We start from the raw sequence: 22,627 nt of genomic DNA on the forward strand, positions 1-22,627 counted from the left end.
AGAGGCAGGAAATGCAGCAGCCATTTTGTTGTGAATTTGGATAGTGAAAGGATGTCACAGCTCCCAGCTTAGCTGTAGACATAGGATAAGAAAACCATAAAACACTGAAGAGACTGTTCTGATCCTGTGTGTGACAGTACAGCAATGAAGAAGATTATCTTGTGAGGAACAGGTTGTTGTGTACCGATGATTGTCGTTCATTCACACATAGTCAGTGAAAAATTGGAATTACTAATACTATTTGCAGTCAAAAACTTAAAAAGGTTTGACAACAGTCCTAAGAGACCGTAGAGTGTTTATTATGCTTTCTCTGTTTTTTATTTTTTCATTTTAAATGGTATTTTGTTTTCTATAATGTCTTAACCTTTCAGAAATGACAACATGGTTTCAAGTCTGTTCGGATATTTTACTTTATATTTTTTTGGCTTTTATTTTACAAAACATAGCTTATTCTCACCCAGGTGGGTGTTTCTTTGAATATTCGCACTCATAGTTTAGTTTTGAGAAAAGGTTTGGCACCAACCTGAAAGGAATTAATAAAAGCTACTTGAAATATTACTGTTACGACCGCTGCACATACTTACCCGGCTTCTCTCATCCCTCGCACTAGCGATCCTGTCCCGCGCCGCTCTGCTTCCTGCTTCACCGGCTCACGGCGTCCGGTCTCACTGCGCATGCGCGGTCGCGTCTCCTCCATCGCAGAGCCTTCTGGGAGGTCGCGACCTGGTGGCTCCGCCCCAATATGGCGGCGCCCATCGGGTATTTCTTCCCGGCGTCTTCCTAGGTAAGACGCCTTTGCTTTGTAGGTGCACTGTCTGCCGTCAGTGTCCCTATGTCCTAGGCTCCCCTATTCCGGTATCTTTTCCCTGCTTAGTGTTCGCTTTGTTTCAGTGCTGTGTCCTGCCAAGTTCCGTGTTCCTGCTGTGTCCTGTCAAGTTCCGTGTACCTGCTGTGTCCTACCAAGTTCCGTGTTCCTGCTGTGTCCTGCCAAGTTCCGTGTACCTGCTGTGTCCTGCCAAGTTCCGTGTTCCTGCTGTGTCCTGCCAAGTTCCGTGTTCCTGCTGTGTCCTGCCAAGTTCCGTGTACCTGCTGTGTCCTACCAAGTTCCATGTTCCTGCTGTGTCCTACCTAGTTCCGTGTTCCTGCCGTCTCCTGCCAAGTCCTGTGGTCCTGCCGTGTTCTACATCGTCCCTGTCATCTTCAGTAAAGTCCTGTTTTCCTTTCATGCCCCGCCACTCTAATAGCTCTGTAGTCTCCATCTATCTTGGGTCGTCCCTTTGGCTCTAGCTGTTGTGTCTCCATTCCCCCGAGGTCCTGCTCCTAACGCTCCCTGTATAGGGGGTGATTCTATCTGGTCCGCTCGACCCCGGGGCTCTAGAGTCACGACCCAGAGGGTCCACTCTCGGATTTCTGTCCGAATCCCTGCAGTAAGCAAAGGCCATGGACCCCGCTGGGGCCTCTGCTGCGCAAAAAGAGCTACTCTTTTTGCGGGAGAATCACTCCCGTATAATGTCCTTTTTGAAAGCTATGGATTCTCGCTTGTCTTCGCTCCTGCCCTCTGATCCTGGCAACGCTGCTCTACTCGTTGGCGTACAGCAAGAGTTAGCTCAGCAGCGTGACACCCAGGCCCATATTCTTAGTTATATGTCTTCAATAGACGATCGGCTGCTTTCTATCCAGACAGCCACTTCTACATCTGCTCCTGCTTCCCACCCTCCACCCCGCTTGGCTAAACCGCCTCGGTACAATGGGGATCCTAAATCCTGCCATGGATTTTTAAACCAATGCCGTCTTCACTTTGAGCTTCTGCCCCAGCATTACCCAATGGATCGGTCCAATGTTGCTTTTTTGATTTCCCATCTGGAGGGTGACGCCTTGGCATGGGTTAATCCACTCTGGGAGCGAGACGATCCCCTAGTCTCCCGGTTGTCTGAATTTTTGGAGACTTTCCGTCTTGTCTTTGACGAACCTGGACGTCTGGCCTCTACTACTGAAGCTCTATTTTCTCTCCATCAGGGATCGCTATCCGTAGGCCAGTACGCTATTCAGTTCCGCACCCTCTCCTCTGATTTGGGCTGGAACAATGAGGCGTTGGTGAGTGCTTTCTGGCGGGGCCTCTCTGGGCGCATAAAAGATGAGTTAGCTGGTTGGGACCCCCCTACAGTGTTGGAGGAATTAATTTCCTTAGCTACCCGTATTGACCTTCGGTTCCAAGAACGCACCCGCGAGCGGAGATCTCTTCGTCCTTCTCCTGCCACCCGAAAGCCACTCAGCCCACAGCCTAGAATTTCCTCTCAGGCGTCCGCACCAGAACCTATGCAGGTGGACCGTCTTAAGATGTCCGAACAACGTCGTAAAGAGAGGCACACTCAGGGGTTATGTTTTTACTGCGGGAGTGCTGCTCATTTATTGCGCTCATGCCCTGAACGTCCGGAAAACTCCTCCGCCTAGGTCAGGTAAGAGAGGCCTCCCTAGGTGTGTGTGATCCCTCTCAACCCCTTACTTTGTCCGTTCTTTTGCATGTTGCGGGCAAGGGCATTTCTTTGGATGCGTATGTGGCTTCGGGCGCAGCAGGGAATTTTATCAGGTTGGAAGAGGTTTTGAAATTCTCCGTTCCAGTCAAAACCTTAGAGGCTCCTGTGATTCTTGCATCTGTGGATGGTAAACCTTTACAGGAGACCATTACTCAAGTAACACTTGAGGTGGAACTTCAAGTTGGGGCTCTGCACAAGGAGAGAATTGCATTTTATGTTTTAGCAGGCCTGTCTCATCCTATGCTCTTAGGTCTTCCTTGGTTACGGAACCACGAGCCCATTTTTGATTGGTGCAATGGCAATATCTTGCGCTGGGGTGAGTTTTGTCGGGAACGTTGTCTGCTGCCGGTGCATCCTGTGGGGTCTTCCTCTAATTCTTCTCCTTCCTCTTCCTTTCCCGCCTTACCCTGTGTCTACAGCGCTTTTTCTGATGTCTTCAACAAGAAGGAGGCTGAGGGTCTTCCGCCTCACCGTCTCTATGATTGTCCTATAGATCTCGTGCCTGGAACTAACCCGCCCAGGGGCAGAATCTATCCTCTCCTGCTGAGACTCAAGCTATGTCTGAGTACATTCAAGAAAATCTTGCTAAAGGATTCATTCGCAAGTCTTCTTCTCCGGCCGGAGCAGGGTTTTTTTTTGTAAAGAAGAAAGACGGTTCTCTCCATCCCTGCATTGATTATCGAGGCCTAAACAACATCACGGTGAAGAATAAATATCCTCTGCCACTCATTCCGGAACTCTTCGACCGTCTTCGGGGTGCGCAAATTTTTACCAAATTAGATCTACGTGGCGCATACAATCTGGTTCGTATTCGTGCAGGCGATGAGTGGAAGACTGCCTTCAATACTCGTGACGGTCACTACGAATACTTGGTTATGCCGTTTGGTCTCTGCAACGCCCCCGCGGTTTTCCAGGAATTTGTGAACGATGTATTTCGGGATCTTCTCTACTCCTCAGTCGTAGTTTACCTTGACGACATTCTCATCTTTTCTCCGGATCTCTCCACTCACAGGCGAGATGTCCGTCGTGTTCTGCAAAGGCTAAGAGAGAATCATCTGTTCGCTAAGATTGAGAAGTGCGTCTTTGAACAATCTTCCCTTCCCTTCCTTGGATATATTGTCTCAAGATCTGGCTTAGAGATGGATCCAGAGAAGGTTTCTGCTGTCCTGAATTGGCCTCGTCCTCTTGGAACAAAAGCAATCCAACGTTTTCTTGGCTTTGCCAACTACTATAGACAATTTATTCCTCATTTCTCTTCCTTGACCAAGCCTATTTCTGCCCTAGTTCGCAAGGGAGTCAACTCCAGTCTTTGGACCCCTGAGGCTGAAGAGTCCTTTCTGTCCCTCGAACAAAGTTTCGCCACGGCCCCTGTGCTTCATCGTCCTGATGCTAATAGACCGTTTGTCCTTGAGGTCGACGCATCCTCTATTGGAGCTGGAGCTGTACTTCTGCAAAAATCTTCGTCCGGACGTTTGGTGACCTGTGGTTTTTTTTCTAAAACCTTTTCCGCCCCTGAGCGTAACTACTCTATAGGGGACAAAGAACTATTGGCTATCAAGCTAGCCTTGGAAGAATGGCGTTATCTTCTTGAGGGGTCTCTTCATCCATTCACCATTTACACAGACCACAAGAATCTGGCCTATATTCACTCTGCCCAAAGACTAAATCCACGACAAGCCAGATGGTCTTTATTCTTCGGACGATTTGAATTTGAACTTCATTTCCGACCCGGAAATAAGAATGTCAAAGCAGATGCTCTTTCGAGATCCTTTCAGCCTCAGGACATTGAGGATTCTCCGGCTCACATCATTGATCCTGCGAAGATCGTCACTCTTGCTCCGCTTAGAGTGATTTCAACTCCTCCTGGCAAGACTCTTGTGGCTAATCAAGACAAGGAGAGAGTTTTACGTTGGGGTCACTCCTCCAAAATTGCAGGACATGTAGGAGTCAAGAAGACACTTTCTCTTATCTCTCGGCACTACTGGTGGCCATCTCTCCGACAAGACGTCACCAAATTCATCGCCTCTTGCCCTTCTTGTGCCAAGAATAAAGTCCCTAGGCAGCTTCCTTCCGGTCTCCTGCATCCTCTGCCTGTGCCTTCCGTCCCTTGGAGTCATATAGCTATGGACTTCATCACTGATCTACCGTGTTCCTCGAATTGCTCTGTCATCTTGGTTGTTGTAGATCGGTTCTCTAAGATGTATCACTTCATCGCATTGCCTGGTCTGCCTTCCGCTCCAGAGTTGGCAAAGATCTTTTTACACCAAGTCTTCCGTCTTCATAGTTTTCCACATCATATCGTCTCAGACCGTGGAGTACAATTTACCTCACGTTTTTGGAGAGCTCTCTGCAGTCTATTAAAGGTTAACTTGGATTTCTCTTCCGCCTATCACCCTCAGTCCAACGGACAAGTGGAGCGAGTTAATCAAGTTCTAACTACATATCTGCGACATTTCTCCAACGCACACCAAGATGACTGGGTCTCTCTTCTCCCCTGGGCCGAATTCTCATATAACAATCTTCCCAGCGAGTCTTCCTCCAAAACTCCTTTTTTTGTAGTCTATGGTCAACATCCGAACATTCCTCTTCCTGTTTCTCTTTCCTCGGGGGTACCGGCAGCGGATTTCTTGTCCCGGGAATTCTCTACGATTTGGAATGAGACCAAAGTGGCTCTTGAGAGAGCTAGCCTTAATATGAAAAAGTTTGCTGACAAGAAGCGTTTGGATGCTCCGCCATATTCTCCGGGGGATAAAGTTTGGCTCTCCTCTCGCTATATCAAGCTTAAAATTCCCTCTTGCAAACTGGGTCCTCGCTATATTGGTCCTTTTCCTATCTTGAGTCGCATTAATGATGTCTCTTATAAGTTGAAGCTACCTGCCTCTTTGCGCATTCCCAATGCCTTCCATGTGTCTCTTCGCAAACCCGCAGTCTTTAATCATTTTCACTCCGCTACCTCTCCCTCTCCTCAGCTCTGCACTTCTGATGGAATCTTTAATGTTAAAGATATTCTTGCTAAAAAGGTAGTTAGGGGTAAGACTTATTTTTTGATTGATTGGGAGGGATTTGGTCCTGAGGAGAGGTTCTGGGAGCCTCGAGAGAACATCAATGCTCCCTTTATCATGAAAAGATTCCTTTCTAGCCTTAAAAAAAGGGGGACTAAGGAGGGGGGTACTGTTACGACCGCTGCACATACTTACCCGGCTTCTCTCATCCCTCGGCGCACTAGCGATCCTGTCCCGCGCCGCTCTGCTTCCTCCTTTGCCAGCTCACGGCGTCCGGTCTCACTGCGCATGCGCGGTCGCGTCTCCTCCATCGCAGAGCCTTCTGGGAGGTCGCGACCTGGTGGCTCCGCCCCAACATGGCGGCGCCCATCGGGTATTTCTTCCCGGCGTCTTCCTAGGTAAGACGCCTTTGCTTTGTAGGTGCACTGTCTGCCGTCAGTGTCCCTATGTCCTAGGCTACCCTATTCCGGTATCTTTTCCCTGCTTAATGTTCGCTTTGTTTCAGTGCTGTGTCCTGCCAAGTTCCGTGTTCCTGCTGTGTCCTGTCAAGTTCCGTGTACCTGCTGTGTCCTACCAAGTTCCGTGTTCCTGCTGTGTCCTGCCAAGTTCCGTGTACCTGCTGTGTCCTGCCAAGTTCCGTGTTCCTGCTGTGTCCTGCCAAGTTCCGTGTTCCTGCTGTGTCCTACCAAGTTCCATGTTCCTGCTGTGTCCTACCTAGTTCCGTGTTCCTGCCGTCTCCTGCCAAGTCCTGTGGTCCTGCCGTGTTCTACATCGTCTGTGTTCCTGTCATCTTCAGTTAAGTCCTGTTTTCCTTCCATGCCCCGTCACTCTAATAGCTCTGTAGTCTCCATCTATCTTGGGTCGTCCCTTTGGCTCTAGCTGTTGTGTCTCCATTCCCCCGAGGTCCTGCTCCTAACGCTCCCTGTATAGGGGGTGATTCCATCTGGTCCGCTCGACCCCGGGGGCTCTAGAGTCACGACCCAGAGGGTCCACTCTCGGATTTCTGTCCGAATCCCTACAATTACCATACGTGGAACTACTCCTCTTTCAGAGCAGCTCAGTCTATCATAACATCTATCTCCTACTGCTCCTCACATTGTATTAGTTCTATCTCTTGTGTGTAATGAGCTTGAATGGGGGCTTCCCAAGTTGACCACTAGCGGAAGAGGAAAAACCTCCCACATCTCTGGAGAGCTCCCAGCAAGAACTTGATGGAGGCTCTGCTCCATAGTGAAGAGAGACCTACAAGACATCCTTGTTATCGAGATGCAACAAAAAGTCTATGATGACCACCCCCATACAAATATTTAGATTACTCACAGGCTATAGAAACTGTATATGGATCACTGACATCCCTACTGACAATATTCCAAGCTTCACACCGGTATTCTCCTGAGTCTTCTCTCTTAACATTGGAGAACATGAGAGTCCGGAGATCTCCATATAACTTGGCTTCGGAGGACATTTTGATATCCCTCTTGGTCCAGCTTATGTTTGTAGCAGGTGAGGTGCCACATGTTAAGGTGAATGGATCATTTTCCTTGGGTTGGGTGATGGATGCTGTTATTTTAGGTTTAGCGACCGGTTCTGTAAATTGAGAAACGTAGAAGACAATTATTAAATAAACTATTAGATCAACAGTAGAATGCAAGCAATATATTAAAAGCAACAGTGTCTAAGAATAACATTTAAGTGCTTTATTATAGAATTCTGAGTTAACCCCTTAGTGACGGAGCCAATTTGCAGCTTAATGACTCGACCAACTTTTACAATTCAGACCACTGTAAGTTCGAGGTTATAACTCTGGAACACTTTAATGGATCCTTCTGATTCTGAATTTGTTTTTTCGTGACATATTGTACTTCATGTTAGTGGTAAAATTTATTTTATATTACTTGCATTTATTTATGAAAAAAATGGAAATATGGCAAAAATTTTAAACATTTTGCCATTTTCAAACTTTAAATTTTTATGCCCTTAAATCACAGAGATATGTCACACAAAAAAGTAGATAAGTAACATTTCCCACGCATCTACTTTACATCAGCACAATTTTGGAAACAAATTTTTTTTTTGTTAGGAAGTTATAAGGGTTAAAAGTTGACCAGCGATTTCTCATTTCTACAACAAAATTTACAAAACCATTTTTTTTAGGGACCATCTCACATTTAAAGTCACTTTGAGGGGTCTATATGGTAGAAAAAATCCAAAAGTGACACCATTCTAAAAACTACACCCCTCAAGGTGCTCAAAACCACATTCAAGAAGTTTATTAACCCTTTACATGCTTCACAGGAAGTGAAGCAATGTGGAAGGAAAAATTAACATTTAACATTTTTACAAACATTTTACTTCAGAACAATTTTTTTTTTATTTTCACAAGTGTAAAAAGAGAAAATGAACCACAAAATTTGTTGTACACTTTCTCCTCAGTAATTACACTAAAACATGTGCAGCCGAAGTGAACAAAACTACTAACTAATATCACAAATAGACAAATCCACAAACAAGCACGTATATCCACACGAACACAAAGATAGAAATCTTAGGACCAATAGAAAAGGACTTATAAATGGTCCTCCATATTCAGCAAAATTTATATGGCCATGTGTTACAACCATATATACCGTACATCAAATAGTAACAATACCCATTACCAATATAAAGAAAGGGAACAATCTCACCTCTTTGTATATTGTCATAAAGCTGCTAATTAGCGGTGGGGGTGTGGCTACATAGAGCAGGTTGACACAGCAGTTCCTGTGGGCTGTTAACCCCTTGTACTACTCCTTGGTCAGACCTCATCTGGAATACTGTGTCCAGTTCTGGGCACCATATTTTAAAAAAGACATCGAAAAACTGGAGCCAGTTCAGAGAAGAGCTACCAGGATGGTGAGCGGACTGCAAACTATGTCCTACAAGGAACGGTTAAAGGATCTGGGAATGTTTAGATTGCAAAAAAGAAGGCTAGGAAGAGACTTAATAGCTGTTGTGGAGACACAAAGATGAGTGGGTGCTCTCGTCCTCTGGCTTGGCTGTCTTTAGAAAGACCACATGGACCAGGGCTCTTCCCACTGAACGCCCGTACTCCTTCCATATGGGCAGAATACCACTCAGACAACACAGGGTGAGGGTAACACAATGGGGTGATCACCAAGTGTCAATAACGTAAAGTGTAGACCTAGCAATAGTGTTGAGCGATACCGTCCGATACTTGAAAGTATCGGTATCGGATAGTATCGGCCGATACCCGAAAAATATCGGATATCGCCGATACCGATATCCGATACCAATACAAGTCAATGGGACATCAAGTATCGGAATGTATCCTCATGGATCCCAGGGTCTGAAGGAGAGGAAACTCTCCTTCAGGCCCTGGGATCCATATTAAAGTGTAAAATAAAGAATTAAAATAAAAAATATTGTTATATTCACCTCTCCGGCGGCCCCTGGACATCAGCGGGAGGATCCGGCGTCCGGCACGGCTTCTTTCTTCAAAATGCGCGCCTTTAGGACCTGTGGAATGACGTCCCGGCTTCTGATTGGTCGCGTGCCGCCCATGTGACCGCCACGCGACCAATCAGAAGCCGCGACGTCATTCCTCAGGTCCTAAAAGGCGCTCATTCTAGGACTTTAGCTGAGGAATGACGTCGCGGCTTCTGATTGGTCGCGTGGCGGTCACATGGGCGGCACGCGACCAATCAGAAGCCGGGACGTCATACCACAGGTCCTAAAGGCGCGCATTTTGAAGAAAGAAGCCGTGCCGGACGCCGGATCCTCCCGCTGATGTCCAGGGGCCGCCGGAGAGGTGAATATAACAATATTTTTTATTTTAATTCTTTATTTTACACTTCCGATACCGATACCCAATATCACAAAAATATCGGATCTCGGTATCGGAATTCCGATACCGCAAGTATCGACCGATACCCGATACTTGCGGTATCGGGATGCTCAACACTACCTAGCAAATGACAGTCTCACCTTTCTCTTTAAGACCTTTTTCTTGGAAGTCTGTCTTGTCAGGTTACTCTGTCTTTCTTACTAGCTTGGATAGAAGAGTTTTTGTATAGAGGGTTATTTGATGTTACCTATGGCACTAAAGCTGCAGTATATTGAGCTGCATGATTATATATTGTAAGAACACTCTAATTTACTAGATTTTAGCTTCTTCTTACATTTATAGAAGAAGTAACAGAGAAATTGCACAACGTTAAGTTCTAAAAAAAGAAACTCCAGAATTGTTATTTTTATGGCCATATAAGTGTTTACTAAAATAAACCTGGAGAGCCTTCATGTCTGTTAGGACTGGCAGAACGCACCAAGAGAGATGATATAGATGCGTTCGCAGTCCGGGGTCCACCGTGCAGGTGAAACCTGCTGCTAGGAAATGACAGACAATATGGCGGTATTCAAAAGTATACACGCGTGGGTTAAACCTCACCCAGCGTGATGAAAGCGATCCTGTTGCGTCACAGGACCGCGGTACCGCACATAGAGCGCGAGCAAGTGGTCAGCGAACTAAACCCCAACAGGGATTGTAGTCTGATTAGACCCTTGCTGGCACTACACCGCTACTGGGTGTGAAAGGAATTATATAATTAAGGCACCGAAGTGCGAACTGTGCCGTGCTGGCAGGCACCACTAAGCACCCAGACGTGGGTCAGGAAGCGCACACTGGCGCGTGGCACCGCACTGGCGGTCACAGCAGTAGACGCTGACACGTGTGTGACACGTTGAGTGATAAGTCGGGCGCTAGATAGCAGCCATACTCCATACGCGAACAATCATACAATAGGGTAGGGGTATTTAAAAAACGACTTGCACTCACAACAAACACACATATTAAATTGTACACTAGCGCATGGCCGTGCGGTCATGCGCAGTTTATATAGTTGCAGGACAGGAAGCAGCCACAGAAACTTTGCCCTTCCAAGACCTGCCAAGAGGACCAATAGAATGCGCTGCAGAGTCTGAGCACATGACCCTCGATCTCCAACGGGAGATCTTGCCCTGGGCATGCTCAGTGTGCGCAGACAAGGACTTAGTCCCAGAGAAGTCCACTCGCTGCTGACCAGTATAGGCTTTACAGGCAGAAGCTGGAGAAGCAGCAGTAACTCTTCTCACAGAGTCAGACTGAGCGAGACGCTGGGATCGACGTCCCTGCTGAGCAGGCTCCACTGCGGCTGGAGAAGAATGGGAGACCGCAGCGGAGACGGATTGAGATTCCCCCTGTGCAGCAGAGGAAACTCGATTCCTAACATTACCCCCCCCCCCCCCTAGGGCCCCCCCCTCCTTGGGCCTCACTACGTTCGAAGGCAGCAATGAGCTGTGGGGCCCGAATGTTTTCAGCAGGCTCCAATGACCTGTTCTCTGGACCGTAACCCTTCCAATCCACCAGATAGAACTTTTTGCCGCGTACCACCTTACACCCCAAAATAGCGTTCACCTCGTAATCGTCCGTAGACGAAACCGATGTCCCGGCAGATGACTCGGAAAACCGGGACATGTATACGGGTTTCAAGAGGGACACATGAAAGGTGTCGGTGACCCAAGCGTGGAGGAAGAGCCAGGCGGTAGACCACAGGATTAACCTGTTCGAGAACCTTGAATGGACCCAAGTAGCGAGGCGCAAACTTAGTGGACTCAACTCGCAGCCTGATGTTACGGGCGGAGAGCCACACCAAGTCGCCAGGAGCAAAGGTCGGAGCGGGGCGCCGATGAACATCGGCGGAGGACCTCATTCTCTCCTTGGAAGCCTGAATGGCATTCTGAGTGCGATCCCAAATGTCCCGTGCCTCCACAGCCCAGTCTGCCACCCTGGAATCGGCGGAAGACACGGGCATGGGCACAGGTACCCACGGATGCTGACCATAGTTAAGGAGGAATGGGGTCTGTCCAGTGGAGTCAGCTACAGCATTGTTAAGAGCAAACTCCGCCCACGGTAGCAAAGATGCCCAGTCATCTTGTTTAGCAGAGACAAAATGTCGCAGATATGTGACCAAGGTCTGGTTGGCTCTCTCCACCAACCCATTCGTCTCGGGATGATATGCCGAAGAGAGATTCAACTCGATACTGAGAAGGCGACAAAGCTCTCTCCAGAACCGAGACGCAAACTGGGGACCCCGGTCACTGACAATTTTGTCTGGCATACCATGAAGACGGAAGATGTGTTTAACAAACAATGCTGCCAAGGCCCGTGCAGAAGGTAGCCGGGGAAGCGGCACCAAATGCACCATTTTAGAAAAATGGTCGGTGATAACCCAAATGACAGTACAGCCACGTGACTTGGGCAAACCCACCACAAAGTCCATCCCGACCATCTCCCAGGGCCTGTCTGCCACCGGCAGAGGGTATAACAACCCAGCTGGCCGTTGACAGAGAGACTTATTTTTGGCACAAGAGACACATGCCCGAACGTAGTCTCCAACGTCACGAACCATATGTGGCCACCAATACATTCTCGCCAACAACTCAGATGTCCTCTTTGCCCCAAAGTGTCCACCCACTCTGGACGAATGAGCCCACGAGAGAACCTCCGGACGCAAATTGATGGGGACAAAAGTCTTGGCCGGAGGCACAGACTCAAGCGAAACCGGAGCTACGGTTCTCAGACTCTCTGAAGGGACAATGAGCCGAGGCTCGTCCTCCTCCTCCACAGTTGACACCAGGGAGCGAGAGAGAGCGTCAGCACGAATGTTCTTCTCCCCGGCGAGATAATGTAGAGTGAAGTGGAACCGGGAGAAAAACAAGGACCATCTGGCCTGACGAGAATTCAGCCGCTGGGCTGTCTGTAAATAGACCAAATTCTTGTGGTCCGTGAAGACTTGGAATGGGAACCGAGCACCCTCCAAGAGATGTCTCCATTCCGAAAAGGCCAACTTCATTGCCAGCAACTCCCTATCCCCGATGGAGTAATTTCTCTCCGCTGGTGAGAAGGTTTTTGAGAAGAAGAAGCATGGATGCTTCCGACCTTGAGCATCCTTTTGATAGAGGACTGCTCCTGCACCAACAGAAAGGCATCCACATCCATTAGGAATGGCTTATCCACATCGGGACGATGTAAGATGGGAGCGCTAGCAAAGTGGGACTTAATAGAAGTGAAGGCCTTGGAGACCTCTTCGGACCACGATTTAGGATTCGCTCCCTTCTTGGTGAGGGATACAAAGGGAGCTACCAGGGTTGAGAAGTGGGGGATGAACTGACGATAGTAATTTATGAACCCCATAAAGCGCTGCACCGCTTTCAGAGAATGGGGTTCCTGCCAGTCCATCACTGCCTGTAGTTTGGCAGGATCCATAGCCAATCCCTGGGCCGAGATGATGTAGCCCAGGAAAGGTAAAGACTCCTGCTCAAACATACACTTCTCCAATTTGGCATAGAGGGAGTTTGCCCGTAGGAGGTCGAAGACTTTGCAAACATCTCTCCGGTGGGAGTCAATATCTGGAGAGTAGATAAGAATATCATCCAGATAGACTACGACCGAGATGGAAAGCATATCCCGGAAGATATCGTTCACAAAGTCTTGGAAAACGGCTGGGGCATTACAGAGCCCGAAGGGCATCACCAGATATTCATAGTGCCCATCCCTGGTGTTAAAGGCCGTCTTCCATTCGTCCCCCTCACGGATGCGAATCAGGTTGTAAGCACCCCGCAAATCTAATTTAGTAAATACCCTTGCTCCCCGAAGTCTATCGAATAACTCAGATATCAAGGGCAAAGGATACTTATTCTTAACGGTGATGGCGTTAAGACCCCTGTAGTCTATGCATGGGCGCAATTCCCCATTCTTCTTCTGCACGAAGAAGAACCCTGCCCCAGCAGGTGACACTGACTTCCTAATGAATCCTCTTGCCAGATTTTCCCGGATGTACTGTGACATTGCCTCCGTCTCCGGTAGAGATAGCGGATAAACTCGACCCCGGGGAGGCTCAGCACCAGGCAAGAGATCAATAGGACAGTCATAGGGGCGATGAGGCGGAAGGACCTCCGCCGCCTTTTTGGAGAACACGTCTGCATAAGACCAATACTGCTTGGGGAGAGAGGATAGATCTGCGGGTACCTCAGTAGTAGCAACCTGAACGCACTCCCTCTGACACCTACCCCCACAACATTCACCCCAACCCAGAATTCTGCCTGAGGACCACTCGATATGAGGAGAGTGGTACCGTAGCCAAGGTATTCCCAACAGGACCTCATCAATTCCTTCCGGAATGACGAGCAGAGAAATTATCTCCTGATGAGATGGCGACATGGACAGAGTAAAAGGGATGGTCTGGTGTGTTATCTGTGAGGGCAATGTCGACCCATTCACCACTCGCACCGTTACTGGTTGAGCAAGCATAACCAGGGGTATTGCGTGACGTTGGGCAAAGGCAGAAGACATAAAATTGCCCTCCGCCCCAGAATCCACGCAGAGCTCTACCGAGTGGGAGAATGAGCCAATAGTAATTGTCCCCTTAAAGGACAACTTAGAGGCAAACGTCGCCGTGTCTAGTGTACCTCAACCTACTACCACTAGACGCTGACGTTTCCTCGACCGCTGAGGACATCTGGTGGCTAGATGTCCTGACTGCTGGCAAACATGACAGACCCTGAGTGCACAAGCGGTCCGGGACTTAGATCCTGCTTGTGACACTTCCCTGGCCTCATGTGACTCAGGAACCAGGACCGGAAATTCCAGAGGTTTGGCGAAAGTAGGAGCCAGCCGAAACCTCTGCCTACACTGGGCTCGCTCTAACCTCCGCTCGTTAAAACGGAGGTCAATTCGAGTGGAGACAGTTATTAACTCCTCCAGTGTGGCAGGAATCTCCCTAGTGGCCAGAGCGTCCTTTACGTGGTCAGCCAAGCCCCTCCAAAATATGGGGATAAGAGCTTTATTCGACCAATCCAGCTCAGATGCTAAGGTGCGGAATTGGACGGCAAAATGACTGACCAAGGACTCACCCTGAGTTAATGCCAGCAATTGGAGCGCAGTATCATGGGTGACTTGAGGTCCTAAAAAGACCTGTTTCAGAGCGCTCAGAAACAGCGGAGCACTCTGCACCACATGATCGCCACGCTCCCACAGCGGCGTAGCCCATTCCAACGCCCTGTCCGACAATAGAGACAGAATAAATCCCACCTTAGCCCGCTCTGTGGGAAAACGTGTATCCAGGAGCTCGAGGTGAATAGAGCACTGACTCACAAATCCCCTACAAAACTTGCTATCACCAGAAAATTTTTCTGGCAGCGGGAGGCGAGATAATGTTGGAACAGGGGTGGCAATAGACATAGTAGCTGCAGCCACACTGGCAGCCTGTACAGCTACTGCAGTAACATCCACAGCTGAGGTCGCGCTCTCGAGAGCCGCCAACCTACCCTCCAGCTGCTGGATATGCCGCATAGATTGCTGTTTGTCTGTCATCACTAGCCAGACCCTGGCGCTAGTGTAATGTTAGGACTGGCAGAACGCACCAAGAGAGATGATATAGATGCGTTCGCAGTCCGGGGTCCACCGTGCAGGTGAAACCTGCTGCTAGGAAATGACAGACAATATGGCGTTATTCAAAAGTATACACGCGTGGGTTAAACCTCACCCAGCGTGAAGAAAGCGATCCTGTTGCGTCACAGGACCGTGGTACCGCACATAGAGCGCGAGCAAGTGGTCAGCGAACTAAACCCCAACAGGGATTGTAGTCCGATTAGACCCTTGCTGGCACAACACCACTACTGGGTGTGAAAGGAATTATATAATTAAGGCACCGAAGTGCGAACTGTGCTGTGCTGGCAGGCACCACTAAGCACCCAGACGTGGGTCAGGAAGCGCACACTGGCGCGTGGCACCGCACTGGCGGTCACAGCAGTAGACGCTGACACGTGTGTGACACGTTGAGTGATAAGTCGGGCGCTAGATAGCAGCCATACTCCATACGCGAACAATCATACAATAGGGTAGGGGTATTTAAAGAACGACTTGCACTCACAACAAACACACGTATTAAATTGTACACTAGCGCATGGCCGTGCGGTCATGCGCAGTTTATATAGTTGCAGGACAGGAAGCGGCCACAGAAACTTTGCCCTTCCAAGACCTGCCAAGAGGACCAATAGAATGCGCTGCAGAGTCTGAGCACATGACCCTCGATCTCCAACGGGAGATCTTGCCCTGGGCATGCTCAGTGTGCGCAGACAAGGACTTAGTCCCAGAGAAGTCCACTCGATGCTGACCAGTATAGGCTTTACAGGCAGAAGCTGGAGAAGCAGCAGTAACTCTTCTCACAGAGTCAGACTGAGCGAGACGCTGGGATCGATGTCCCTGCTGAGCAGGCTCCACTGCGGCTGGAGGAGAATGGGAGACCGCAGCGGAGACGGATAGAGATTCCCCCTGTGCAGCAGAGGAAACTCGACTCCTAACAATGTCTTCTGGTAATATATGTATTCTGCCTGAGATGCGTCTCATCAGTTCTATAATTTATTGTATGGTTTGTGCCTCACATGTTGAGCTCTGCTTCCTCACTGATATGTGGTCGCTCTATGACTATATTAATATTTATATTTCTAAACAAGTGGGCAAGAAAGAAGATGAGTGTAGTGGATGCCTAGCTGTGCAACTGCAAGCGAAAACTGCCATCTGCTGGTCAAAGCCGAAAAGGAAAGTAAAGGAAGAATTAAAGTAGTAGGAGCCTAATAGTTGGAACCTATTTTCAGACAGGAAGAATTTGAAGATGGCACCAGGTCAGGTAACGTGGGTGTCAGTTACTAACTATAAAATCGCGCGAGACGAAGAAAAAAGAGGAAGGCACTCACCGAACTGGAACTTGACTTGTCTTTATTAAGTGTCCATTAAAATGTCATGGCCGGGAGAACGATCAAGGAGCTTCTGTGAGCAGTGTACGGACGACGGCCGTTTCGCGCTCTCTCTGCGCTTCAACGAGTCTGATACAGTATTGGAAGTAGGCATTTATCTCTGACTGATAAGACAAGTTTACTCCTTCCCATAACTCTTTTATTAGTTGCTTCTATGGTGCATATGTTTTGTCTTCTTGTCTTTATATATTTATGGGAGTGGCGAGGAGCGTGACCAAGTAAAGCAAAACCAGACCCATTGTGCATTGTGGGTTTTTGCAGTCCTACATTTAAAAGGGCTAAAAAACCCTCCTTAACACTAATACTGATGGGTGTACTCACTAACGGTCTGCGCTCACAATGGCATATACGAGTCCTGTTTGTTATGATAACTTATATATATATATATATAAGTATATATATTTTTATATATATATATATATATATATATTATATACTTATATTATATATATATATATATATATACTTATATATATATATACTGTATATATTATATATTATTATATATTATATATATATATTATATATATATATTATATATTATATATATATAATATATATATATATATATATATATAAATGTATATATATATTATATATATATTATATATATATATTATATATTATATATATATATATTATATATATATTATATACTTATAACTTATATATAACTTATATCAGTCAGCGAGTGTAGAAGACTTAGATTATAACCACAGAGCGCGTATATTTCTAATCTATACTATTAAATTATTATTATTATGTAGAGGAAAAACCATTATGATGTTGGATACTTAATGGAGCCTCATGTATGAGGAGTTTCTCTGGCAGCCAATCAGAATCCAAGGTTCATTCCTCTGATGCAGGTTGGGAAATAGAAGTTGACTTCTGATTGGCTGTGATGGGCAATTAGGACACTTTTGCGTTAAACAGTTCTCATACATGAGGCGCAGTGCGAACATGTAACAGACGGAGAGGGAGGAACAGGAAGTGATGCTCACCGTAGATGCTCAGTGTCACACCTACGTCCTTTACTGATGCCACGGTCTGTACAGACACTATATAATTTCCTCCATCTGTGACACGAAGATCTTTGATGTGTAATGATCCGTTATTGAAAGCCGAGATCCGATCATTGTGCAGAAGTCCAGGAACTAATGTGGGAGGACTATTACCAGGAATATATGTCAGGATCAGATTCTGATGAGTTTTATCTGCTCCTTTATACCACATAACAGCCTCTAATTTGTCAGTAATCCCGGTAACGCTCAGGGTGACAGATCCATTAATAACCGGATACTGAGGGATCAGCCGGATACTGATCTGTCCACTGGTCACATCCATCGTGAGGACGAGGAGAACTGAAATAGAAAATAAAGCTTCTTTATACTTTTTACATCAACTCAAAACCTTTAAAAAAAATTAGAAAACAATCATTATTAGCATAGCCGTTTGCTGTATGCGCAGGATATACACGCAACACCCCCCGATCGCAGCCCCTGATGTGCACCACTGTATTAAGACATTAATTTTGACATCATGGTTTCTGGGTATACATCAGAAGCAGAAAAAATCATTAATCTCAATTTTGTAAGTTTGTTTCTTCAAAAGGCTGATGTAGCAGATTTAAAGAGAATTTGTCAGTAACCCGTTGACTCTTCCATCAAATGGTATATTTTGTCATGCATGTCTTCTAAAGCTAAATCCATCAATACCTTTGACTTCTATCCCTTGCTGCATTCCCAAGAAATCAGCATTATAATTTATATGTAAATGAGGCATTAAGTGCTCAGGGGGTGGCAGAGCACTTCCCCAATCATCTGTCTCTGGAGGTTGTTTCCCTGCCCATCGCCAGATAGTTTAACTTAATTGATAGCTCACTGTCCGTGTGACATTAGGGACTAATTAACAGCAGGTAACCTTTTGGCAGCAAAGCGTGCTGGAATGTGAAGGAATGAAAGGGTTCTCATGGTACCTAGAGTGCTGGCAGAATACTGACGAAGAGGAGCTATTCTCTCAAAAAGAGCATAAATAGCAAGTTATGGAACAGGAGACTTGGGATAGTTCCCTGATTAATTATACTGTTAAGTGCACCAAAAACAGATTTAGGTTTTGAACGATAAGGGCAGCAAGACGTACAGTATATAAAATAGGGACTTAGGGAATAAAAAATATTTTCAAAAAGGCTGAGACTGGTATAAAAAATATAAGAAGAAATAAACTTTCACAGCAATTCACTGTAACTAACGCTAACACTGTCTATTGCCCACACCCAAAATAACTGGCTGACAATTACACCTGCATGTTCTGTCCGACCAGCTGAACACAGAGCGCCATCGTTATATTACCACCATGTGGGCATGAAACTTAATTATTTATAGGAAAGATATGTAGCTAGAGGCAGAACAGTCACCTGCTAATTATCATTATATTACGAACGTAATATTGTGCGTGTATAATTCTTACCTGTTATTAGAAACCTCCTCATTGCCGATAATTGCTGCGTGTCTCTCTTTTAGTTCTTTTACAGAATAAGGAACTTGCCTGTGAGAAATAAAACCCAACACCCTTTATTGTAACAGGGATTGTGCAATGAAGTAAAGTCATGATGTGTTAACTACTTGAATGCCCTGTCCAACAAATTTAAATATATAGTCGTGGAAGTCTGAGATTACAAGAATTTTTTGTTTTAGATATTTTCTAGATGGCTTATCCCAAATTTATGATTGGAATGGATTTCTTCCAAACAGCATTACACTTCCTGTAAAGGTACCTTCACACATAACGATTTCGTTAACGATATCATTGCAACATCACGTTTTTTTGTGACGTAGCAACGATCCCGCTAACAATATCTTTATGTGTGACAGCGACCAACGATCAGGCCCCTGCTGGGAGATCGTTGGTCGTTGGGGAATGATCAGGACCTTTTTTTTGGTCGCTGATCACCCGCTGTCATAGCTGGATCGGCGTGTGTGACGCCGATCCAGCGATGTGTTCACTTGTAACCAGGGTAAATATTGGGTTACTAAGCGCAGGGCCGCGCTTAGTAACCCGATATTTACCCTGGTTACCATTGTAAAAGTTAAAAAAAAAACACTACATACTCACATTCCGATGTCTGTCACGTCCCCCGCCGTCAGCTTCCCTGCACTGACTGTTAGCGCCGGCCGTAAAGCAGAGCACAGCGGTGACGTCACCGCTTTGCTCTGCTTTACAGCCAGCGCTGACACAGTCAGTGCGGGAAGCTGACGGCGGGGGACGTGACAGACATCGGAATGTGAGTATGTACTGTTTTTTTTTTTTTTTTAACTTTTAGAATTGTAACCAGGATAAATATCGGGTTACTAAGCGCGGCCCTGCACTTAGTAACCCGATGTTTACCCTGGTTACCCGGGGACTTCGGCATCGTTGAAGACAGTTTCAACGATGCCGAAGTCGTTCCCCGGATCGTTGGTCACTGGAGAGCTGTCTGTGTGACAACTCCCCAGCGACCACACAACGACTTACCAACGATCACGGCCAGGTCGTATCGCTGGTCGTGATCGTTGGTAAGTCGTTTAGTGTAACGGTACCTTAAGAACATCCCATAATCTTCATCATAATCATCATGATGGCTGACAGTTGTATAAGTTTGAAAAGAATCCTGGTCTCCTTGTGCCCCTCTCCTGATTCCCACTGCCAGAATTACCCTGATTCTGAGAACCACTCTCCTCATGGCTACCAATTCCCCTACTACCACCACACTCATCTCCGCTAGTGCCCACCACCATCACTTCCAATGCCAACCCTACAGCTCAATGTTTGTGTCATGTCTACCTCCTCCTACACCTCTGCATAATCACAATCCAAAAGCTTCAAGTTCTCATCCAACTCATCATCTGTCATGAAATATCGTCCGTAGCATCAAGAGTGCTGTCTCTTCAGACACAAGGCACCTCAAAATAACTAGACATAACTGAAGATAAGTATGTCATTGATGGAATTGAAAATACTCAATTATAAAGATTAACTGGTATAGTGATGAAGCTAACTGCAGGGCATTGACTCAAACTGATGGTGTCGGTGTCAGAGGTAACCCTCCTGCTGTGACTCAGATGACTAATTTACCATATGGACCACAATGTCCTCTGATGCTGTCCTATTAACATGCTTTTGTAGGCAAAGGAGGAGGAGGACAATTGTGGCTGATTTCTAATAGTACTACTGGCCCAACGGCTGGTGCCAACAGTCCTGCCACAGCTCCTTGTTGTGGCTCTTGAATTCCTTTTGCCAGATGAAGTAATTCAGATTTTTTTTTCTTTGATATGACCCTGTCCATTGCCACACTTACTGTTACCAGACATTTTTGTACACTAGAACGGTGGTCCCCAACTCTGGTCCTCAAGAGCCACCAACAGGTCATGTTTTCAGGATTTCCTTAGTATTGCACAGGTGATGGAATTATTGCCTGTGCAGGTGATGCAATTATCGCCTGTGCAATACTAAGGAAATCCTGAAAACATGACCTGTTGGTGGCTCTTGAGGACCCGAGTTGGGGAACACTGCACTAGAAGTAATGGTGTGGTCTTTTTTTAACCAAAATTTGCTCCTTTCCAAAGGGCAATGACTAAAAACTGTAAGATAAACACCAAAACAATTAAAGGGAATATTGGGGTCGAGTTCTGCAAATTGTACAAATAAAACAGGTTAAAAAATCAGTACTCAGTCTAACATATACTCTATCTCAGCTATATACAGTCTTGGCCAAAAGTATTGGAACCCTTGATATTTTTCTAGAAAATTGAGTATTTCTCCCAGAAAATTATTGCAATTACTCACGTTTTGTCATACTCGTTTATTTCCTTGGTATGTATTGGAACAACACAAAAAAAAAATAGAGAAAAAAAAGCAAATTGGACATATTTTCACTCAAAACCCCAAAAATGGGCCGGACAAAATTGTTGGCACCATCAACTTAATATTTGGAATAAATAACGGATATCAATCGCTTCCTATAGCCATCAACAAGCTTCTTACACCTCTCATCTAGATTTTTTGACCACTCTTCTTTTGTAAGCTGCTTCAGGTCTCTCATATGTGAAGGCCCCTTCTCACAAGAGCAATTTTAAGATCTCTCCACAGGTGATCTATGGGATTTAGATCCAGACTTAATGCTGCCACTTCAGAACTCTGCAGCGCTTTGTTTCCATCCATTTCTGGGGTCTTCTTGAAGTATCTTTGAGCTTATTGTCCTGCTGGAAAACCCATGACCTGGGATGCAAACCCAGCTTTCTGACATTGGGCACTAAATTGCCACCCAAAAACCTTTGGTAATCTTCAGATTTCATGATGCACACAGTCAACAAAAACAATGCAGTAGTACAGTAAGACAGACATGTTGGTCTATGATGACCTTCTTCAGTGTAAACAATGCTTAAGAGAATGGAGAGAAGAGGAGGACACGGTATCCAGCAGAGTGTGTCATCGAAATATCCAACGTGGTGAGATAAGTAGCGCGACGTGAACACAGTATCCACCGCTGGTTCTGTTGTGTGCCATTTTCTCCATGCCTAGTGTGGCACACAGACACACAATGCAAAAATTGAGTCAGCTTGTCCCCTTTTTATCTTGCTTCAGCTGTGATTTTCATATTACCCACACATGTTACTTGCGACAGGTGAGTTTGAACGAGCATCACATGCTCGAACCCACGTTGTTTACCGCAATTTTGAAGACGTGCCAACAATTTTTGTCTGGAGCATTTTTGGGGTTTGGCGTGAAATTATTTTATTTGTTTTATCTGTGTTGTTCAAATACACACAAATTAAATAAACATGTGTATAACAAAACGTGTAATTGCAATAATTTTCTGGGAGAAATACTTCATTTTCTGGAACAATTTCAATTCTGCCAACACTTTCGGCCAGGACTGTGTATAAATAAAAGACAATGATAAGCACTCCCATCCATGTGGACCCATGCAGACAGGAATGCCCGAAGGGAAGTAGCTACATAAAAGAAAATGAAAAAAGAGAGGTACTTCCCAACATTACAACCTGTCCTTTCAGGAAGACAAAAAACACAAGGGAAGTTGGGGAGCTAGTAGGTATATATAGGCGTGTGTTCCAGGACAATAAAATCCACATTGGAGTTTCTGCTCTATGACAACAAAGAGTGTTTTGTTTAAAGGGACGGATGCCAGAAGAATACTTTGTCATGTCACAATCGGCGCACTGGGTGGGTGATAAAAAATTGGTATTA

General features: G+C 46.1%; 1 protein-coding gene across 1 annotated transcript in view; it reads right to left on the minus strand.

Annotated features, from left to right (window-relative positions):
• The window catches only part of LOC138651617 (carcinoembryonic antigen-related cell adhesion molecule 5-like), a 78,986-nt gene that overhangs the window by 18,591 nt on the left and 37,768 nt on the right, over positions 1-22,627 (minus strand). Inside the window, exons 12-13 of the mRNA XM_069741937.1 lie at positions 17,386-17,745; positions 6,857-7,123 (exon numbers count right to left, since the gene is read on the minus strand). Coding sequence (XP_069598038.1) covers positions 6,857-7,123; positions 17,386-17,745 — 627 coding nt within the window. The remainder of the gene's footprint in view (positions 1-6,856; positions 7,124-17,385; positions 17,746-22,627) is intronic.

The sequence above is a fragment of the Ranitomeya imitator genome, chromosome 10, assembly GCF_032444005.1.
Source record: "Ranitomeya imitator isolate aRanImi1 chromosome 10, aRanImi1.pri, whole genome shotgun sequence".
Taxonomy (NCBI): Eukaryota; Metazoa; Chordata; class Amphibia; order Anura; family Dendrobatidae; genus Ranitomeya; species Ranitomeya imitator.